The sequence below is a fragment of the Pecten maximus genome, chromosome 13 (genome assembly GCF_902652985.1).
Source record: "Pecten maximus chromosome 13, xPecMax1.1, whole genome shotgun sequence".
NCBI classification, from domain to species: domain Eukaryota; kingdom Metazoa; phylum Mollusca; class Bivalvia; order Pectinida; family Pectinidae; genus Pecten; species Pecten maximus.
The window spans coordinates 6,625,382-6,643,314 of NC_047027.1; the positions used below are offsets into that span (position 1 = coordinate 6,625,382).

General features: G+C 36.8%; 1 protein-coding gene across 1 annotated transcript; it reads left to right on the forward strand.

Annotated features, from left to right (window-relative positions):
* Window positions 1-16,146: 16,146 nt before the first annotated feature.
* LOC117340180 lies at window positions 16,147-17,583 on the forward strand. The gene is made up of 2 exons (XM_033901943.1): window positions 16,147-16,408; window positions 16,902-17,583. The coding sequence occupies exons 1-2, from the start codon at window positions 16,165-16,167 to the stop codon at window positions 17,090-17,092; spliced, it is 435 nt and encodes a 144-aa protein (XP_033757834.1). The 5' UTR covers window positions 16,147-16,164; the 3' UTR covers window positions 17,093-17,583.
* The last annotated feature ends 350 nt before the right edge of the window (window positions 17,584-17,933 follow it).

The following is a 17,933-nucleotide window of genomic DNA, read 5'->3' on the forward strand; positions in this document are numbered from 1 at the left end:
GGTTTCAAGGCTTTCAAAAAGCAACTGCCATATCCAGTTACATATCTATACACGCTTTTATAGGTATTTGACAAAAAATAGGTTTGATGTCAAAAGTAATAGACTGTTCCGATTTTTTGCATGATGTCTTCAATGTGTATTAGTTTTTCCCGTGATACAACATTGGTGTAAAATATGGGCGCGTTTTAAATGACTAACACGATAAAATTTGCCCCTTACGCGAAAGTGCAAAAGAGAGAGTATGATGTCACCTAACTTCCTCATGCTGGACTGGGACGACTGGTTATCATCTTGGTACAACATTACAAGATGGGGTGTCCTACTGGATGTCTTCGACAGTATTAAACCAATAAAACATATGCCGTAGCCTTTCAAAACATGCAAACAAAGGCACTACACGTATCTCGCATAGTAAGGAAGTCGTCCGTCAACATAAACCTTAAAAAAATATATGTCATGACATATATTGATGTTTTTGTACTTTATCAAACAAAACATAAGAAATCACCCGTAATCGTATAGTAAATTACCGGTAGTTGCCCAATACACAAAGCTAAATTATGTTAAATCCCAAAATCTGCTCTGTTTGTGGCTAGAAAGTAGACAAATGATATTAAGACACTGCAACGAATGGAAATGTCGTTTATTAAATTTAAACGATGTCAACAATAAACAGCATATTATCAATAGTTGCTTCACCCTGAGGCCAATTACCCCGAGAGTGAATTAGTACTACACTCATAGGTATGAGTCAATCAAACACTCTGAGGCCAATTTCCCCAAGAGTGAATTACTACTACAATCAAATGTATGAGTCATTAAACCCCCTGAGGCCAATTACCCCAAAATTGAGTTACCATTACAATCATAGGTATGAGTCATTAAACACCCTGAGGTCAATAACCCCAAAAGTGAGTTACCATTAAAATCATAAGTATGAGTAATGAACACATTAATATTGAATAATTCTGATTTGCCACACAGGTGGGGTTCTAAGCCGCCACAGTACATCTATTGATGTACCCCCAACCTAGATTTTGGGATTATCTTAATAAACATACCACAAAAGGTTCAAAATTAGAAATGTACATAATGTATTAGACCTCATCCTAGACAGATATGTACAAAAAACAAGCTGAAAGCTGAATGCCTGGTAAAGATGGCAGGCGTATATACCTTTGAAAAGCATTTGACCTCCACCTGCCCATTTTCTGAATTCCATTGTCTGGAAATCCAGCAAGGTGTGCTGCTGTAGCTGCACCAATTCGGAAGCTATGCCCTTTATACTGGCCGGGATCTAGTTTTGTCCATGTAAGTGTCCCCTGAAGTTGCTTGGAGAAATAGGCCCTTGTTATTGGTTGACCCCCGGGGAAGCAGAACAATGGCCCATCCTCTGCCCCACAGAGTTTTACATAGGCCACCATAGCCTGAATAGGGCAAAGTGTTGGGAAGGAAACATTAGATGACACCGTTAAATGGACTGGGTGAATATAGTTACCTTTAAATTGATTAATCTCGAAATGGAACTGAGCCATTTTCCCTTTGTTCTGAGTGAAAGTGATTCCAGAAGATTTAAAGCATGGCACCGAATCTTTCCGGGTTTGAGTTATTTCCCCTACCCAAAAAAAACCATGGAATGCCAGAAGGACCATGGTTTTTAAGAGACTTCTTTCATACATAGAACTTGAAGTATGGTCTAATGCTGCCAACAATTTTGAGAGAATAGGATAAGTAATGGGCAGGCGGAAGTCAGAAGTGCTTTTCAATTTGGAATAACCTTTGAGCATCTTATGAATAACAAAATTATGTCCAGGATCTATATGGCCTGCTTGCTTGTTATAGTAGCCTATTGCCGAGACATATTTCAGCACGGTAGAGGCTGCCAAGTTACGAGTGGCACAGAAGGCTATAAATTAAGATAGACAGTTCACACTTGTCGGAAGCACTTCCGTTTGTAAATTATGTAGACTTGCAAAATTTTAGAGTTCACCAAAAGCCTTTTTGTATACTTGCCATGATCTTGGAGCTAGAGAATTGGCTAACAAAGAGTCTTTCAAATCCATCAGAGTTTCCAAGTCTTGGTTGGGGGGGGGGGGGGGGGGGGGGGGGGGGGGGGGGGAGATCGGGATCCCTGTTTACCTCCGGGTAGGAGTTGAGGAATGCCACCACCTGCAAACGGGATAGCATGTCCGCAGCAGTATTCTGAACACCCGGGATGTGAACAGCCTTAAAAAGTATATTAAATCTAAGGCATACTATAACCAGCCTGCCAACAAGTGCATCAGATTTGGATCCTTCGCAGTGTGAGTGTTAACCACACACACAACAGCAGAATAATCTGAGTGGAACATAATACATCTGTTTTATAGCTGTAAAGCCCAAGTTTCTACTGCTAGTATCAATGGAAATAGTTCCCGGGCTGAAATATGGTGATCAAGAGCCGAGTTGTCCCATTTACCGAAAAACTAAGATCTACCCAAAATGCCACCAAACCCAAGATTACTTGCGTCAGTGTATAGCTTCTTGTTTAAGTGTAATGAAATGGTGAGGTGCCTTTACACCTCTGGTGAGGGTTATCAGCCTCCTTAAGAATGCCCTACCTGGTACCACTACCTTGTATGCAAAATTAAGCAGACCTATAAGTGATTGGAGTTATTTCAGTGTTATTTTCTGCGAGATTGGAACGAGTGTATACTATCTCTTATTTTCTCAACCTTGTCGAGAGGAAGTCTAGCCTGAAATAATATTGAATCCAGTTCGATGCCAAGGAAAGCCATGATGGGGGCAGGTCCCATAGTTTTCTCATGTTTGATTGGAACATTAATGTTTTTACAAAATCCCCTCAAAAAAATATCCAAATCCTGTTTACATGTATCCCAGTTATTGGGTGTAATAAAAAGGAAATCGTCAAGGATGTGAACATAAGCATGGGTCCCCAACTTGTTCTCAGCTACCCAGTGAAGTGCTGTACTAAATTGTTCAAACAAACTGCATGATATAGATGCCCTCATGGGGAGAGTCTTATCGAAATAGTACAACCCTTCAACTTTAAACCCCAGCAATTCATGATCAGATTTTTGAATGGGAATAGGTTTAAATGCTGCCTCTATATAAGTTTTTGCCATCAACGCGCCCTTTCCCATATTACAAATGTGACTGATAGCCATATCAATTGTTTGATAATGAACAGAACACAACTCTTGAGGTATGCCGTCATTAACTGAACCATCAGCAGGGTAGCTTAGGTGATGAATCAGTCGGTATTCGTTAGGTGTCCTCTTAGGTACTAGACCTAAAGGAGAAACTTGTATATTAGGGAATGGGGGCTGTTCAAATGGTCCTTCAACTCGACCTGCACCTCCTTCTGTATTTTCTCTTTTAATAGAAGCGGTTTTTTTTAGCTGAAAGCAAATTTGATGTATCCCGGAAAACTCTGGGTCCATTATAATGAAGCGAGAAACCCTGACTAAAGCCTTGTATTAAATGTTATGTCAAATTTTGAGAATATCCTGTCAACCAGTATGTCAACTCCGAGACCCTAATGGGGGTAAGAATTACAGGAGACTGATAGATTGCTACTGTTGTTGGATTAGTGTTTGGAATTTTGAATGTTGTTGCTATTGGCTGTGTCCTTGTTTGACACATCCCCCCTTTTAGGACACATCTTTTTGGGATGGTCTGCACCACATTTTTCACATTTGTGTGGCCAACCACAATTTGGCCTAGAGCAGACACCTTTGTTGTTGTATTGAAAACAGATTTTACTGGTAGGGTTTGGTGAGGAAGTGGTTGATTGACCTTTCCGAAAATTACCTCCCTTTTTACTAAGATTCCTGGTGAGTGCTAAAGTATAGAGGTCAGTGTTCAAATTCCCCCCAATTCAGGTTTTCGTTTGTTTTCCACTTTCTGACATTAACATCATAATAATGCCAATCTCCATTCTGTGATGCCAGGGTATTGACTATATGACAATATTTCATTAAGTGTGGTGTTTGCAAGAGGAAATTAGTGCAATACACTGCAATGAAGATGCGAAATGCTTCGTTCCATGTTTCAATGGAATTGATCTTAAATGCCTTAAATCTAGGCAATAAATCAATTTTTTCCATCTGAAACATGCATGTCAATAACATTAGGCCTGGATTCAAACACTAATGAACCCAAGTCCACAAACTGTCCAGCCCAGATTTCTGATTCGGTTTTTGCATCGATATTACAGTTATCGGCCTAGATATACCTGCATTATATCCAGTTCCAACTGTAGGGCAAGGCATGTCAACTTCCGCTAGTTCAGCAGATGTAGTAGGCATGGCAACCCTCTGTAGGTCAACAGATGCAGAAGGCAGGGCAACTTCCTGTAGGTTAATAGATGTAGGAGCAGGTGTTGTCACCCGAGATTGTTGCTCCTCCTCCATTAGCTTTTTCAGCTCTACTGCCACCTCCCTAGCTGTTGGAATCTGTACCATGGGTGGCTCTGATGGGCCTGGCTGGTTAGTTTTCTGGGTCTTGGTCGCCCTGCCTGTGTTGGCTGCCCCTCTGGCTCGCCGATTTTGTTTTGTTTGTCACTGATGACATTATCTATGTGAGAAAAATTATACAGGCAAGCATTTTATTATAAGTTACAGGCTTGCATGATATCATGTAACAGCACTATTGGTTTTCATTGTACGACTTGTACATATGTTACCTAGTACCTAAAAATGTAGCTTCTTGAATATGATAAATGGTAACAGGACTAGTCACCCATATACGCTACTCAACAAACCAATGAATCAGATGTAGCTTATATATGTTGTTCATGGTAACACACTTGTCAACCATGTATATGCTACTAAGAAGGATGGAGAGTGTTCTTCAACATAATTGATTACACTGCATATGTCAACCAGATAATATTCACTTATGTTCAATAGGATTATATATATAGAGGATCTGTCATGAGTTTCCCTTCATATTAGATTTATGATACGAGTTTTGAATTTTGTATTTTTGCGAGCATCTGGCGAGCAAAAATAAAAAATTCTAAACGAGTATCATGAATCTAATATGAAGGGAAACGAATGACAGATTCTTTTTATCATATGACGTTTTCTTTCATCGTTCCCCATCAAAAACTGATTTTCTCTTTTGCCTTGAATCGTCACATCTCAACCAAATCACCCGAACCTTCGAAGTAGGTCAATTATACCGACGATGGAAGAAATAGTTCTAACACAACTGACTCTTGAAAAGAATTCATTTTATTAAATACACGTCTCAAAACAAAATTTCAGCATTTTTTCATTTAATCTATAATAGATAAATTGTCCTTGGTGTTTGAAACAATGAGGAAAATATTTTAGTTTGAAAGTTCATGAGCGACTGTTTTTGATGTGACGAAGCCGTGACGTCACTTGGCGCGATAATGGAGGCTTCGTGGTACAAATGTCTATTCGCTGTCGCTGTCGTACAGAACCATTGTACGGCGCCTTTTCACTGCTTTGTGTTTATCCTCGTCCTCGTCCTCGCGGGAGTTTTTGGAGATGTGAAATGTTCCACCGTGAATATTCCCACTGAACATTGTTACTAGGGGTCATAAAATAGATGTTTGCCAGGCCTAATTTAACATCTTATAGTATAAATTTTATAATTAAAAAACTTAGGATGTTTACATCTTGGATTTTATCTTTGATTGTACAATATGTTATGTTAATATACCAATTTGTCGTTCAGTTGATTTTTTTTCAAAGTTTACAAGCACTAGTCGCTATTTTTACGAGTCGTAGTAAAAAGTAGTCTTGAAAAATTTTGTTCACAAGTGAAAGACAAATCATCAATACACATTACAATTTGTCGAGATGATTTTATCTCTGCAGAAAATTACAGCTCGCTTTATGTTGCCAATATATCTTGGCATTCCAAAATGTTCAGATAAATGTACACCATCTTTGTGTAAAAAAGCCTTTGGGCTATTCTTTAACCCACGCAATTTCCAATACGTAATCATTGAAGAAGACTTACAATGTTCTTTCAAAGCCTTATTTGTCTCGATTATTTTTGTATTAAACATTTCTACATCTATCCTCCTCGTTTTTCGTCGTGGTAACATTTGACATAGTATGACATGCTTAACATCAAGTTCCTGTACTAAGAATTTAGCATATGAAAATATGTGCCATGCAAGTTTATCGGACGACATGTTTGAGTCATCTAAATCGTTAGATCCGATTTGTAACACACATGCTGCGGGTCTCAAATTGAGCACTTGCTGTGTGAACAGATTTTTGACTGAAGACCCACCTGGTCTTCGATAATAAGACATAGTTAGATCCGGCCCATAAATTGCTAAATTGCGATCGTAAGACTGGTTAAATGTTACGAAACGGTCCATGCATAGAATATTGATGGGACTGACTGACGACATCTTGATCTGGCGCGAAATATTAAATCTAAATATAGAAATCGAACCACGAGGAAAACCATGATACAGTTTACCATGTTTACAGGCATCCAGGCGGTATAGCAGTTAAAAATACTTACAAAGGTCACACCCCTAAATGATACAAATGTACCGTGACTTAATCTTTTATGCGCGCAGCGTCTGTCTTGTCTAAATTGCTCTCAAAAAACCGCCTGCTGCAACACCAGGACCGTCGTATCTGGCCTGATGTAAAAGGGTGTTGTGATGAAGGGGAGATTACTCCTTTGGTATAGTTTAGATAGCACACCACAAATCTCTTACCTCTGTTACATGCAATGTAAAGGTTTACCTTAAATCATTTTATACTCTATAAAATGTTTTTTTTATTGGCCAGTTAAAGGCAAGGTTTTTAATGTACACATGCCAGACAATAGAAAACATCACCAACGGAATGGCATTCAAACAAACGAGTAAATGTGAAAATATGTAGTATGTATCTTAAATAATTTCGATATCAGCATTCTTCCTTAGAAGTATGTCCGGTATTAATATTTCATTGTCTTTAGCCCATGCACTATAATGTTTCATTTAACAGAATGTTTGGAACAAGAAACCCGTCTTTTTTACATGGAACATGCATATAGATGCTTCCAAACACTAAGAGAGCAGTGTAAATTTCCAGTATTAACTGTATTTTCTTTGAATCCGTAATTTTGCAGTAACATTTGGTAGTTGCAGTTGAAACCTGGCTTTTCCCCATAATTTATTTACACACAATTTCTTCATATTTAAAGATTTGTGCCCTTTTTTCAGAATCGATGAAGATTTCTTACAACAGATCAATTTGTTTTTAACGACGGATTAAGAATATGGCGGAGGGCACAGACGAAGTGAGTGATTTGGTAACTTGTATATCAAACAAATAAAGATTTCAATACTTTATCGCAAATACAATACGCCACAATTTCTATTTAAATTTAAGAATTAACTAACCAAGTCATGCTGTTTCGTGTCATAATTCCTGCTACATGCTATTTTTATCATTCGTCGAATTGAATAAAATATGGTTACAATATGTGTTCTATATCCAGTTTCCTCTGATTATCTATGTGGTATAAAGTAATCAAGAAACTAATGATTTAGTGCAATGTCGGTTCTGCATCAATATCGTGGCATATTGTAATATAAATATTTTATTTATTCCTAGGTGGTTTAATAAGGTGTCCCTGATCTATATGATTGTGACTTTTGGAAATTATTACCGTTATTTTTTTATACGGATATCGTGTTTCGAACCATAAAATATATTCGTTATTGTTCGGTGCATTATATGTTTAAACAAATATGTGGCAAAATGAACCTTTATTGTATGATGATAGCTTCCAGTTTCGAAAATGTTTTTAAACCGATACACTGATAATTGAAGAAAATACAATTGGGGCTTGAAATGGCAGCATCAAGAGATGAGGTGGCTCAATTAAAAATCCACGGTACTGACATCTCAAAGACACCAATCTTAGGCACAAAGCCTATGGCAACTTCATCGGTATGGTTAATGTATTCAACACTTCATTTTGTAATGAACGAGACAGGATTGACATTTACCTTCCTTTCTATCAAATAAAGTAGTGTCGACATAAAAAAGGATTATGTCATTGGTTAAAGATATAAAATTCATTTAATTATTCATTGTTTTTACAATGTGTCCATGAACTTAAGGGGATATCATACCGTTATTATTACCATGATTGTTTAAAAAAAATCAAGAAAACCACATGTTGTCAAAGGGTGTGGAAGCATATATTGTATTTATCTATTGACAAATAGAATATAATTGAAGAGAAAGTTAAAACATGATGGAACTGTAAATAACATCTATTGGTATTACAAAAAACAACTGCTTGTATACCTATTTTAATTATTCACAGAAAGGACCAGATCGTAAACTACGTGAGTTGAAGACAGTATTTCCCAAACGACCGGAGAGTCTTAAGGTGAGTAATGAAAATTTGACACGTCAGTAAGTATGATAGGATCGTATGTAAGAATTATAAAAATTACATAATCCCTATCAGCTTACAATTGACATTAAGGTGATAATTCGATAGAAAACAGCAACAAAGTTAAAATAACTTAGAATAGGAATTTTCATATTCCCCGACGAAAATCCCCACCGAAAAATCCCACAAAATTCCAAAGGACTTTCCACATATAGAATCAAGTATGTTAATATATATATATATATATATTATATATATATATACATATAAGCATGCATAAGAAATCCAGCATGGCAATATGCATAAAAATTATCATTAAAGAATTTCCCACAAAAGTCGATTCATGTCACTTGGAAATATGTAGACACTGTAGTTGATTAGTGGCGTAGGAAACCAAACAGTGTTCTATGGTAATTCTGTCAAACCACAAATCTTACCAAGCAAAATGGTGGGATGATAAACACAGTTATAACAAATGTGCTAAAAATGAATTTAGAAACATACAATTTTGTATATAGTCCACTGGATAATCATAAGTTCCATTATTATTGGAATATGTATAATGTCTATGTATTTTCCGTTTGCTATACTGCAAACCACAAATCCATTCTAGGAACAAAGCGCATTGGATGTATCGACACATTAATTAACAGTATAGTGCCAGTTAATAGATATCAACAATGTTGTTCAGAGACAGGTGATCCACACTTATAGTCAATATGGCGCCCATGCAAAAGTCACTCAAACTAAGGGATGACTATTTCATCCAATCAGAAACTTGTCCATTTAAACGTCTAGGCCGGGATAAAAAACCGAAAGCCTTCCTCATAGTTATGAACGCTCAGATGAAGTCCAAAAGTGAGGCAGTGTCAAGGGAGACATTAGGAAGATAATGGACATTGTGACCCCATGAGGGCTAATATTAGCCCTTGACTGTATAAGAAGGGTTATCGGCCCTTGACTGTTTATGTATGCCAATATAATTATACCCGATGTGGGATTATAATCAAGTTAGATATGTTAGTTATACATAGTGTATATATTAGATATATGCTGGAGATCGATGTGTTGGATAAACATATCATCAGGACAAATAATCAAAGTTATAGCTTTTAATTAGATAGGCTATGTTTTAGTGCTGTGTATGATAGAATTATATAAGATACGTTGTTATCTTTAATGTTATAAATTGTTATGCACTGTGTATATAGGCCTAGAGGCACGGAGTACATTGCGTAATTCGATGTACATACATGGAGGTCAGTGCGTAGTTTAATAATTAGTTAATTGCGTGCTACCGTGATAAAACATTCTAGAATAACACGTGTTTGTCAGAATATTATTTTAACAAAATTTTGCAAGCTGTTTGTTACGATGGGTTGACGGTACCAGTTCATCTGTCACCAACTAGGGCGTTATGTAAGCCTATTTGTTTTCGTTTCACTAGCACGATTCCAGAATGTTTGGGATCGGATTCAAAATTAGTAATTCTATGACAGCTCTGGTCATTTCGGGTCATCCATCAAATTCCATGGAATTCCACCAACACGCGTGCATTGTTTATAAAAAAAGGGCTACAACACCAAGCACTTCCGTCAGAACCATCAGACTAGATAGGTAGACCGTTAGTCAAAGAGGCATGGGTTACCACATGGGACATGAGAGAGAAAGAGACAGAGAGCGAAATACTAATACTAAAAACTATACGATCAAAGAAGATTAAACAGAAGAAAACTGCAGCTTCGTCTTCCTCCTTCTTCTGCCTTCACTACCTGTAGGGTTACACCATGTTGTGCTAATAGGGCATAAATAGTTTAATCAACCGGCATTTGTTTATGTATATTGTGTTGTGATTGAAACAAGAACCCATACAACAACCAGTCAATAACTACTTGATTGCCAATATTTGTATCAACCTATCCAGAGGTGTGTAAGCGGCAAATATAATCAAGTATCAAATTTATTATAATTATGCATTACGTATTTATTTGTTTATATGGGAACTGTCCTTCAATACAACATATCTCTCCATCAGTGACCAAACATGTTGCTCAAGTCATCGACAAGAATACTCAAACTGTCACTCTATTCCTCAACTTTTTGTTAACAGTTAAGGCTTTTGACATCACTGAAGCGTCATATAGCAACAAAACAAGAGTAATTTACAGTTATATTCATTTTTGCTTTGTGTTTCTTGCTATTAGAAATAATTCGGTTTTTATCAAATAAAATAACTTGATATAATAAATCTTTGAAATTAAAGAGAGATAATGATATTTAAAGAGGAGTCTTGGAAGCATATCATCACAAAGACATGTTATACGATGTTTTAAGTTCCCAATTATCCACCAAAACCAAGCTTTCGCGAGTGTCTACCATAATTGACACAATGTTTTCTCATTCGTTGTTAATCAATTAACTCGGGGAGAATATTGCTTATGGTATAAACTGTTTCCGAAACACTGACATCAAGTTTGTGAATATAAAGAGTTATCAGCTTAGTTTCAAACATTTTCAAACATATGTCCAGGTCCATATATATAAATATGTAACACTTTTTATTGTATTATGGGACTAATGTACTTTCGGCATGTTATCGTTTCATTATTGTACAATCCTTATTTATAGATGACTCTTTACATTTTCGGATAATTTCTTGGGAGTTTAATCCAAAAATAATCTATCAAAGAGAACGAGTTGGTGGTTAGGAAATGTAAGCAGAGGATATATATCTGGTAATTCCTAAAATAAGAAATCTTCAGAACACAAAATAACTTGATATAGTGATTCATCCATATGAAATAAAGGAGCTTGATATGCCATCTCAGAGAATGTCATCCGATATTTTCAATTATCTCTAATCTATCAGAATCGACGTGTAGTGATTTTTCAACTGGCTTTTGTTGACGTTTATTGTTCAAAAGCGTAGGTCACAAACACATTTATTTCTTATATATTGGTAACCAATTCAGTCGTTGATAATGTTTCCACGGTGATACCGCTATTATACTTTAAAGACCGATTTTATGGGAACTACTATATACGATATTTAGAACATTATTACCAAGACGTAGAAATGTACTCTGCAATAATTTAAGATTCCACTGATACCGAACAGGGATATAATCCTAGGGTGAGTAATGATGTCTATCCCTCATTAATAAGCCTCGAACAGGTGTATGAAGATGTACATTCGAAGTACAGTAAATGTAGACTGGTTCATTTGAGCGCAAACTCAACATGTTTTGTGTAATCACGGTGTTCATATTGTGACATTACCCTATGCATTATTAATAAGCAGGAGTAACAACTCCCATTTTATTTACCCTGGTGTGTCTCGGCCGGTAGAAAAAAACAAAAGCCTTCCTAATAGTGGCGAACGCTCAGCTAAAGTCCAAAAATGTGTCAAGGGAGCATTAGGAAGAGTTTGGTTTGTTTTTGTTTAACGTCCTATTAACAGCCAGGGTCATTTAAGGAAGTGCCAGGTTTGGAGGTGGAGGACAGCCGGAGTACCCGGAGAAAAACAACCGGCCTAGGGTCAGTACCTGCCCACGTAGGTTTCGCAACTCGAAACCCAGAGGTGGGGGGCTAGTGTTAAAGTGTCGGGATACCTTAACCACTCGGCCACCGCGGCCCCAAAGAAGGACGATATTGATCATGTTGTGTTAAAAGGGCATACATTGTAACAACAAAGAAACCACAATATTTGTTTGTACACAATTTTGATATCTCAAACATTCTTATTATTTCCCCCAAACCTAATGTGATAATGCAAAGGGGGTTCTTTACTATCTTTGCTCATATTTCCTATATTATTCATATTGTTTACATATTGAAAAGTTGAATACTGTAGACGCACATATTTTAGCGGTAAACTTATTTTAGAGATTTTCGCGCTGTTTTTACGTTTTCAGTAGTACGAGTGTGACTATGGGAATGAAAAGTTCTAATAATTACACGTATTTGATGATGGAAATATAATCAGGGAAACATATTATTTCATATCCATTTAAGACATACAGTGTTCATTTATGATAATCTTTTTTTTTTTTTTTTTTTTAAATAATTCTGGTTACATCAGAATGAATGTTTGATAGCCCCATTTCCCTATTCATATAAATACTAAAGTTTTTTTTAACCATTATGTATTTATTGTGTTGCACTAAGTTAGATTCAATGTTTGGGAACCATATGTAGTTGTTTTGTTTTTATCTTTTGAAAACTTTACTGATATAAAGGTATTATAGAAAATATTCGAAAAATTCAAACAATGACCATTATTTTAATGATAACAATTCTACAAAATAGTCTTCTTCATAATGTCATCTCCACCCAGGTAAAATACTGTAACACAGGGACTAGTTTAAATAGTTTATTAGCTCACCTACCCGAAGGGGAATTGAGCTTATGCCGTGGTGCTGCGTCCGTCGTCCGTCCGTCCGGCGTCAACTTTTTCATTCAAACAACTTCTTCTCAATAACCAAGAGGCCCAGGGACATGATATTGGGCCTGTAGCATGCTGGGTTAAAGGGCTTAAAAGTTTGTTCAAATAAATGACCTTGACCTTCATTCAAGGTCACATGGGTCAAATAGGCTATTATCTTCAAACGACTTCTTCTCAATAACCAAGAGACCCAGGGACTTGATATTGGGCCTGTAGCATGCTTGGGGAAAGGCTATCAAGTTTGTTTAAATAAATGACCTTGACCTTCATTTAAGGTCACTTGGGTCAAATAGGTTATAATCTTCAAACGACTTCTTTTCAATAACCAAGAGGCCAGGGACATGATATTAGGTCTGTAGTATGCTGTGGTGAAGAGCTACAAAGTTTGTTTAAATAAATGACCTCGACCTTCATTCAAGGTCACATGGGTCAAATAGGCTATTATCTTCAAACGACTTCTTCTCAATAACCAAGAGACCCAGGGACTTGATATTGGGCCTGTAGCATGCTTGGGGAAAGGCTATCAAGTTTGTTTAAATAAATGACCTGACCTTCATTTAAGGTCACTTGGGTCAAATAGGTTATAATCTTCAAATAACCAAGAGGCCCAGGGACTTGATATTAGGCTTTCAGCATGCTGGGGTGAAGCGCTACCCATTTTGTTCAAATAAATGACCTTGACCTACATTCAAGGTCACGGGTGAAATCGGCTTATATCTGTAAACAATAATTTTGCGATAACCAAGAGCCTCCGAGACCCGATATTAGGCCAATATAATGCTAGAATAAAGGACTAGAAGATTTATTGATATGAATAAACCTAGCTTACCATGATATTTGAATAAAGAGTTAATCAGCATAGTATCTGTAGAAATGACTCAAAGTTGCTGTAGAGTTAGATGAGCGATACAGGCCCATTGGGTCTCTTGTATGTTTCTTTTGTTAGGCCAACAGCACCATATGCAAATATTTACATTAGAAAGGGTGTTCTAAATTGTTGGTCAAAAACCGCAGTTAATTTCCCTCTATATTCTACTGAAGAAACAAATTCAGAATTTTGAAACTTTACATAAAATCTGGTTTTAATTTCATATTGTAGAACTATTCTCTCAATATCAAATATTTTGATATTGGGATAACAACATTTCTTAAATTTTCACATCTTTTACACTTGCAACTGTGATAAATAAGAATCGAAAAGTTTTAAACAGTTACTTTATTTGCAAGCCTTAGACCGCAAGTAATTACCCCTATATTCTACTTTAAAAAAAACTTCATTAAAATGTTTTTGAGACTTTGCATAAAATATGGTTTTCATATCATTTTGTAGAACTATTCTCTCAATTTCAAGCCATTTAGATATTAAAGCCCCATTCCCGGAAGCAATGTTCATAAATAAGCTTTTCTGTGTGCAAATAATGCTTATTTACATGTTGTTTCGTCGTATTTTTAGAGTTGAATACTAATTAATTAGTTAATTAATCGCGGGAAATTCCGAGCGTACATATCTATTTATAAACTCCCAAAATAGTATGGTAATGAAGAGAAATCGAAAACGAGGCTGTATGATACCCAAAACAAACGTGTGCAGCATGGCGAGTTCTGACAGCAACGTCTAGGTAAGTAAAACGTAGTTTTTCTCACTGAATCATGCACTTCTTTTCTTGCAGACAATTAGATATTCGATGCTAGCTATTACATACAAATGTTTGACAACAATAAAGCGATCACTGCGGCTGAAATGGTCTTTTTTCCTTCTACGCTACCAAGGGGCCCCCAAGGGGTAAATTTTGAGATGTCGTCGTAACTGTCAAATTCAGTTTCTTTTCGATAGTTTTTTTTATCAATATGACATAAACATTGACATTATCTTGCACTGTTGTTTGGTTTTCCATAATACTATATATAGATTAACGATCACGTTCACGATGTAGGTTGAGCAATCAAGCAACGATGATCATGACGAAACAAGCAGTGTAACCACGTATAACGCGTGGTAAAAATATCAGCACTAGATATATGTCGCGCTTCTGATCAATCGAAACATTTCCCCTATGTTTGTTTCAATTATATCTTGGTGAGCAGGATGATCAAAGGTAACGATGGCATTGCTATAGTTTAATATTACTTCCAATTTATATTTAATATAGTACGATTAACTATACCGTATAGGTGTCTATGAACATGTGACTCTTTCCTGACTTTCACTTACCAGTGATCGAGCACGATCGATGCCAATTTCTCGTCAGATTTCAGACTCAGTTCTTCCCTCAGAGCTCTCCAACGGGTATGCTCCTTTCCAAGTGTTATTTGATTGTGCTCCGTTGCATACCGCTGTTTCCTGCGGTTTTTTTCAGAGTCAATTAGGGTTTTTTTTAACGAGCTTAGGCGTTTTTGTTTTGGACGCCATATTGCTTCTCGATAATAGGTCTCCGGTAGGTGGCGCTTGATCTCATTAACATATGAAATTACCATATCTCATTCACCACTAGAAATTTTAGCGTTTCGATGGAATTCCGTTAATAACTCCATAAATACGACGAATTTTAATTTGTTATTAATTTTTTCCTTTGTTAGGAATGTTTTCTGTAGAAAATAATAAATATTAAACAAACTTTCCCGGAATGGGGCTTTAAGAAACAAATTTTCCACAATTTTCACTGTAAGATTGTTTATTAATGATTTATTATTGAGGGGCCGCGGTGGCCGAGTGGTTAAGATATGTCATGACACTTTATCACTAGCCCTCCACCTCTGGGTTGCTAGTTCGAAACCTACGTGGGGAAGTTAACTACTACTGATCGTACTCCCAGATAGCATGACTACGTTGGGCCAACGTTGGCATATGGTTGTACGGTTGGCCAATGGTTGGCGTTGGTCATACAACGTTGGCCCGACGTTGGCCCAACAACAACTTGTTTTACTCGACAGCAAGTGAAGATAAGTTGGGAACACTACGTTGGCCCAACATTGGCCCCCTGTTGGTACATTTCAGTGCTGAATTACCTAGGTTGGTCCAACGTTGGTCCTACGTTGACCCGATGTTGTAAACCCAAGCAGGTTTACAACAAATTTAAACAAAAGTGATTATCTGTAATCAAAGTTGATATATATATTATCAATCATTTTAAAAAATACACTTCATAAGATTTTTTAATAGTGATTTTTTTTTCAAAATCACTATATAATAAAATGTATTGTTTGCGTGAGAATAACTAATCATAAATTAAAGTCTTTTATACTGTAGTAAAACAGGAACAAGGACATAAATGTTTTGGTAAATATTTTAGTGGCCGGTTTAAGGATGCCATTTTCTATGCATGTTTACTGCCCACAAAACTGGGTCAGCGCTCCTCACAGCAAGGGTCGGACCAGTTCCCTTGGTAACCGTGACATCTGATACTAGGGATGGTCAAGCTGCCTGCAGATGTTACATTCTTATCAGGAACCTTGTCCGAGCTGTTCAACTGGTTGTACACAGTACACGTGCTAAACGACTTACACAGAAGATATTTGGATTAATCACGAAGAAGAAAGAGAGCATTTCTTTGATCAAAAGACAATGTAAGTAGGCTATATGATTTGCTTTTTAATTATATGTTTCAATTCCTGAAGTAATTTTAGTATATTAATTAATTCCACAAGACCACCTGCCGTACGTACACTACCGTACATACACTTTTGCTTGCTAGATATCGGGGTCATAAAGTTTTCAGAATTTATTTTTCATTACGTATACACACACACATAAATACTAAGTATATTTATCTACAAAATTTGTGTAGCTGTTCCATGTTCAATGTCAGATCGTTTGTAATTCCCTTGTTTCTTGATAAAGGGGCAGATTGCCTCGAAAATACTTGTCTGTACTGTCGTTATTAGGCCTACTACTTGACAAATGTCATATATATATATAATCTATATATAATAATGTAAATTACTTTAATGCCATAATGCCATAACTGCAGAAATGTCCAGGTTAACGATTCAGGTCATCTGTGCCGCTTGATTTTTACATTCTGTGTAGATTTGATATGTTGTTTATTTATTCCAACAGCTACAGTAAGGAAGAACCGCCTTTGTGCGACAGCAACAGATTCGGAAATTGCAGCAATTGCAAAAGATTGGTTCAGATTTGCTTGTGATCGCGATGGTGGCAGGAAAAGGAGACAGGAACAAAAAAGGGCACAACAGGCAGCTACTGCAACTATCAATGCTGTGCTTAGTGACAATTCCGAACAGGACTGATCTGGGGCAGATAACTAAAATTAACATCTGATAATCATTTATCAGTTTTGACTCTTTATAATGATACATAACATACTGTATTTAAAACTGTTGATTGTAAAAGAGAATAATGTACATTTAATCACTGTATTGTCATCATATACAAATAAATTGTAAAGCACTTGCCAATATGACAACTGATTAATTTTTATGTTGCCAGCATTACACATAAGCATCACTTTATCTACTGTTTGTTACGTTGGGCCAATGTTGGGCCTATGAAGGTGAAACCAATAGTTGGAAATACACACTTGAAACCAACGATGGGCCAACGTTGGCTATCTGACATACAATGTTGGTCCAACGATGGGCCAACATTGGCTATCTGACATACAATGTTGGTCCAACGATGGGCCGATGAGCAAAATTACATCGGGCCAACGTAGTTTGCCAACATTGGCCCTACGTAGTCAACATCTGTGGGCCAACGTTGGCCCAACGTAGTCATGCTATCTGGGCTCCGGCTTTCCTCCATCTCTAAACCTGGCACGTCCTTAAATGAACTTGGCTGTTAATGGGACGTTAAACCAAATACACCAAGTTTATTAGTATAATATATATAGAAGAAGTATAGAAAAGTTTGAACAGTTATCCTGCAGAAGAAAAGGGAAGCGGAAAATCAGGTCGGTATGTGCTGTCGTGGTTGTTTCTTTGGGCAAGACCACTTTACCCGTATTGCTCTGGATGGCATGCAATGGGCCTCTTGTATGTTGTTCAGTCAGGTAGTCACCAACTATTACAAGGAGACCCAGCCTCAGACTTAAAGATGCTACATTTTTTTCAGAAACCGGGCAAGCTGGTC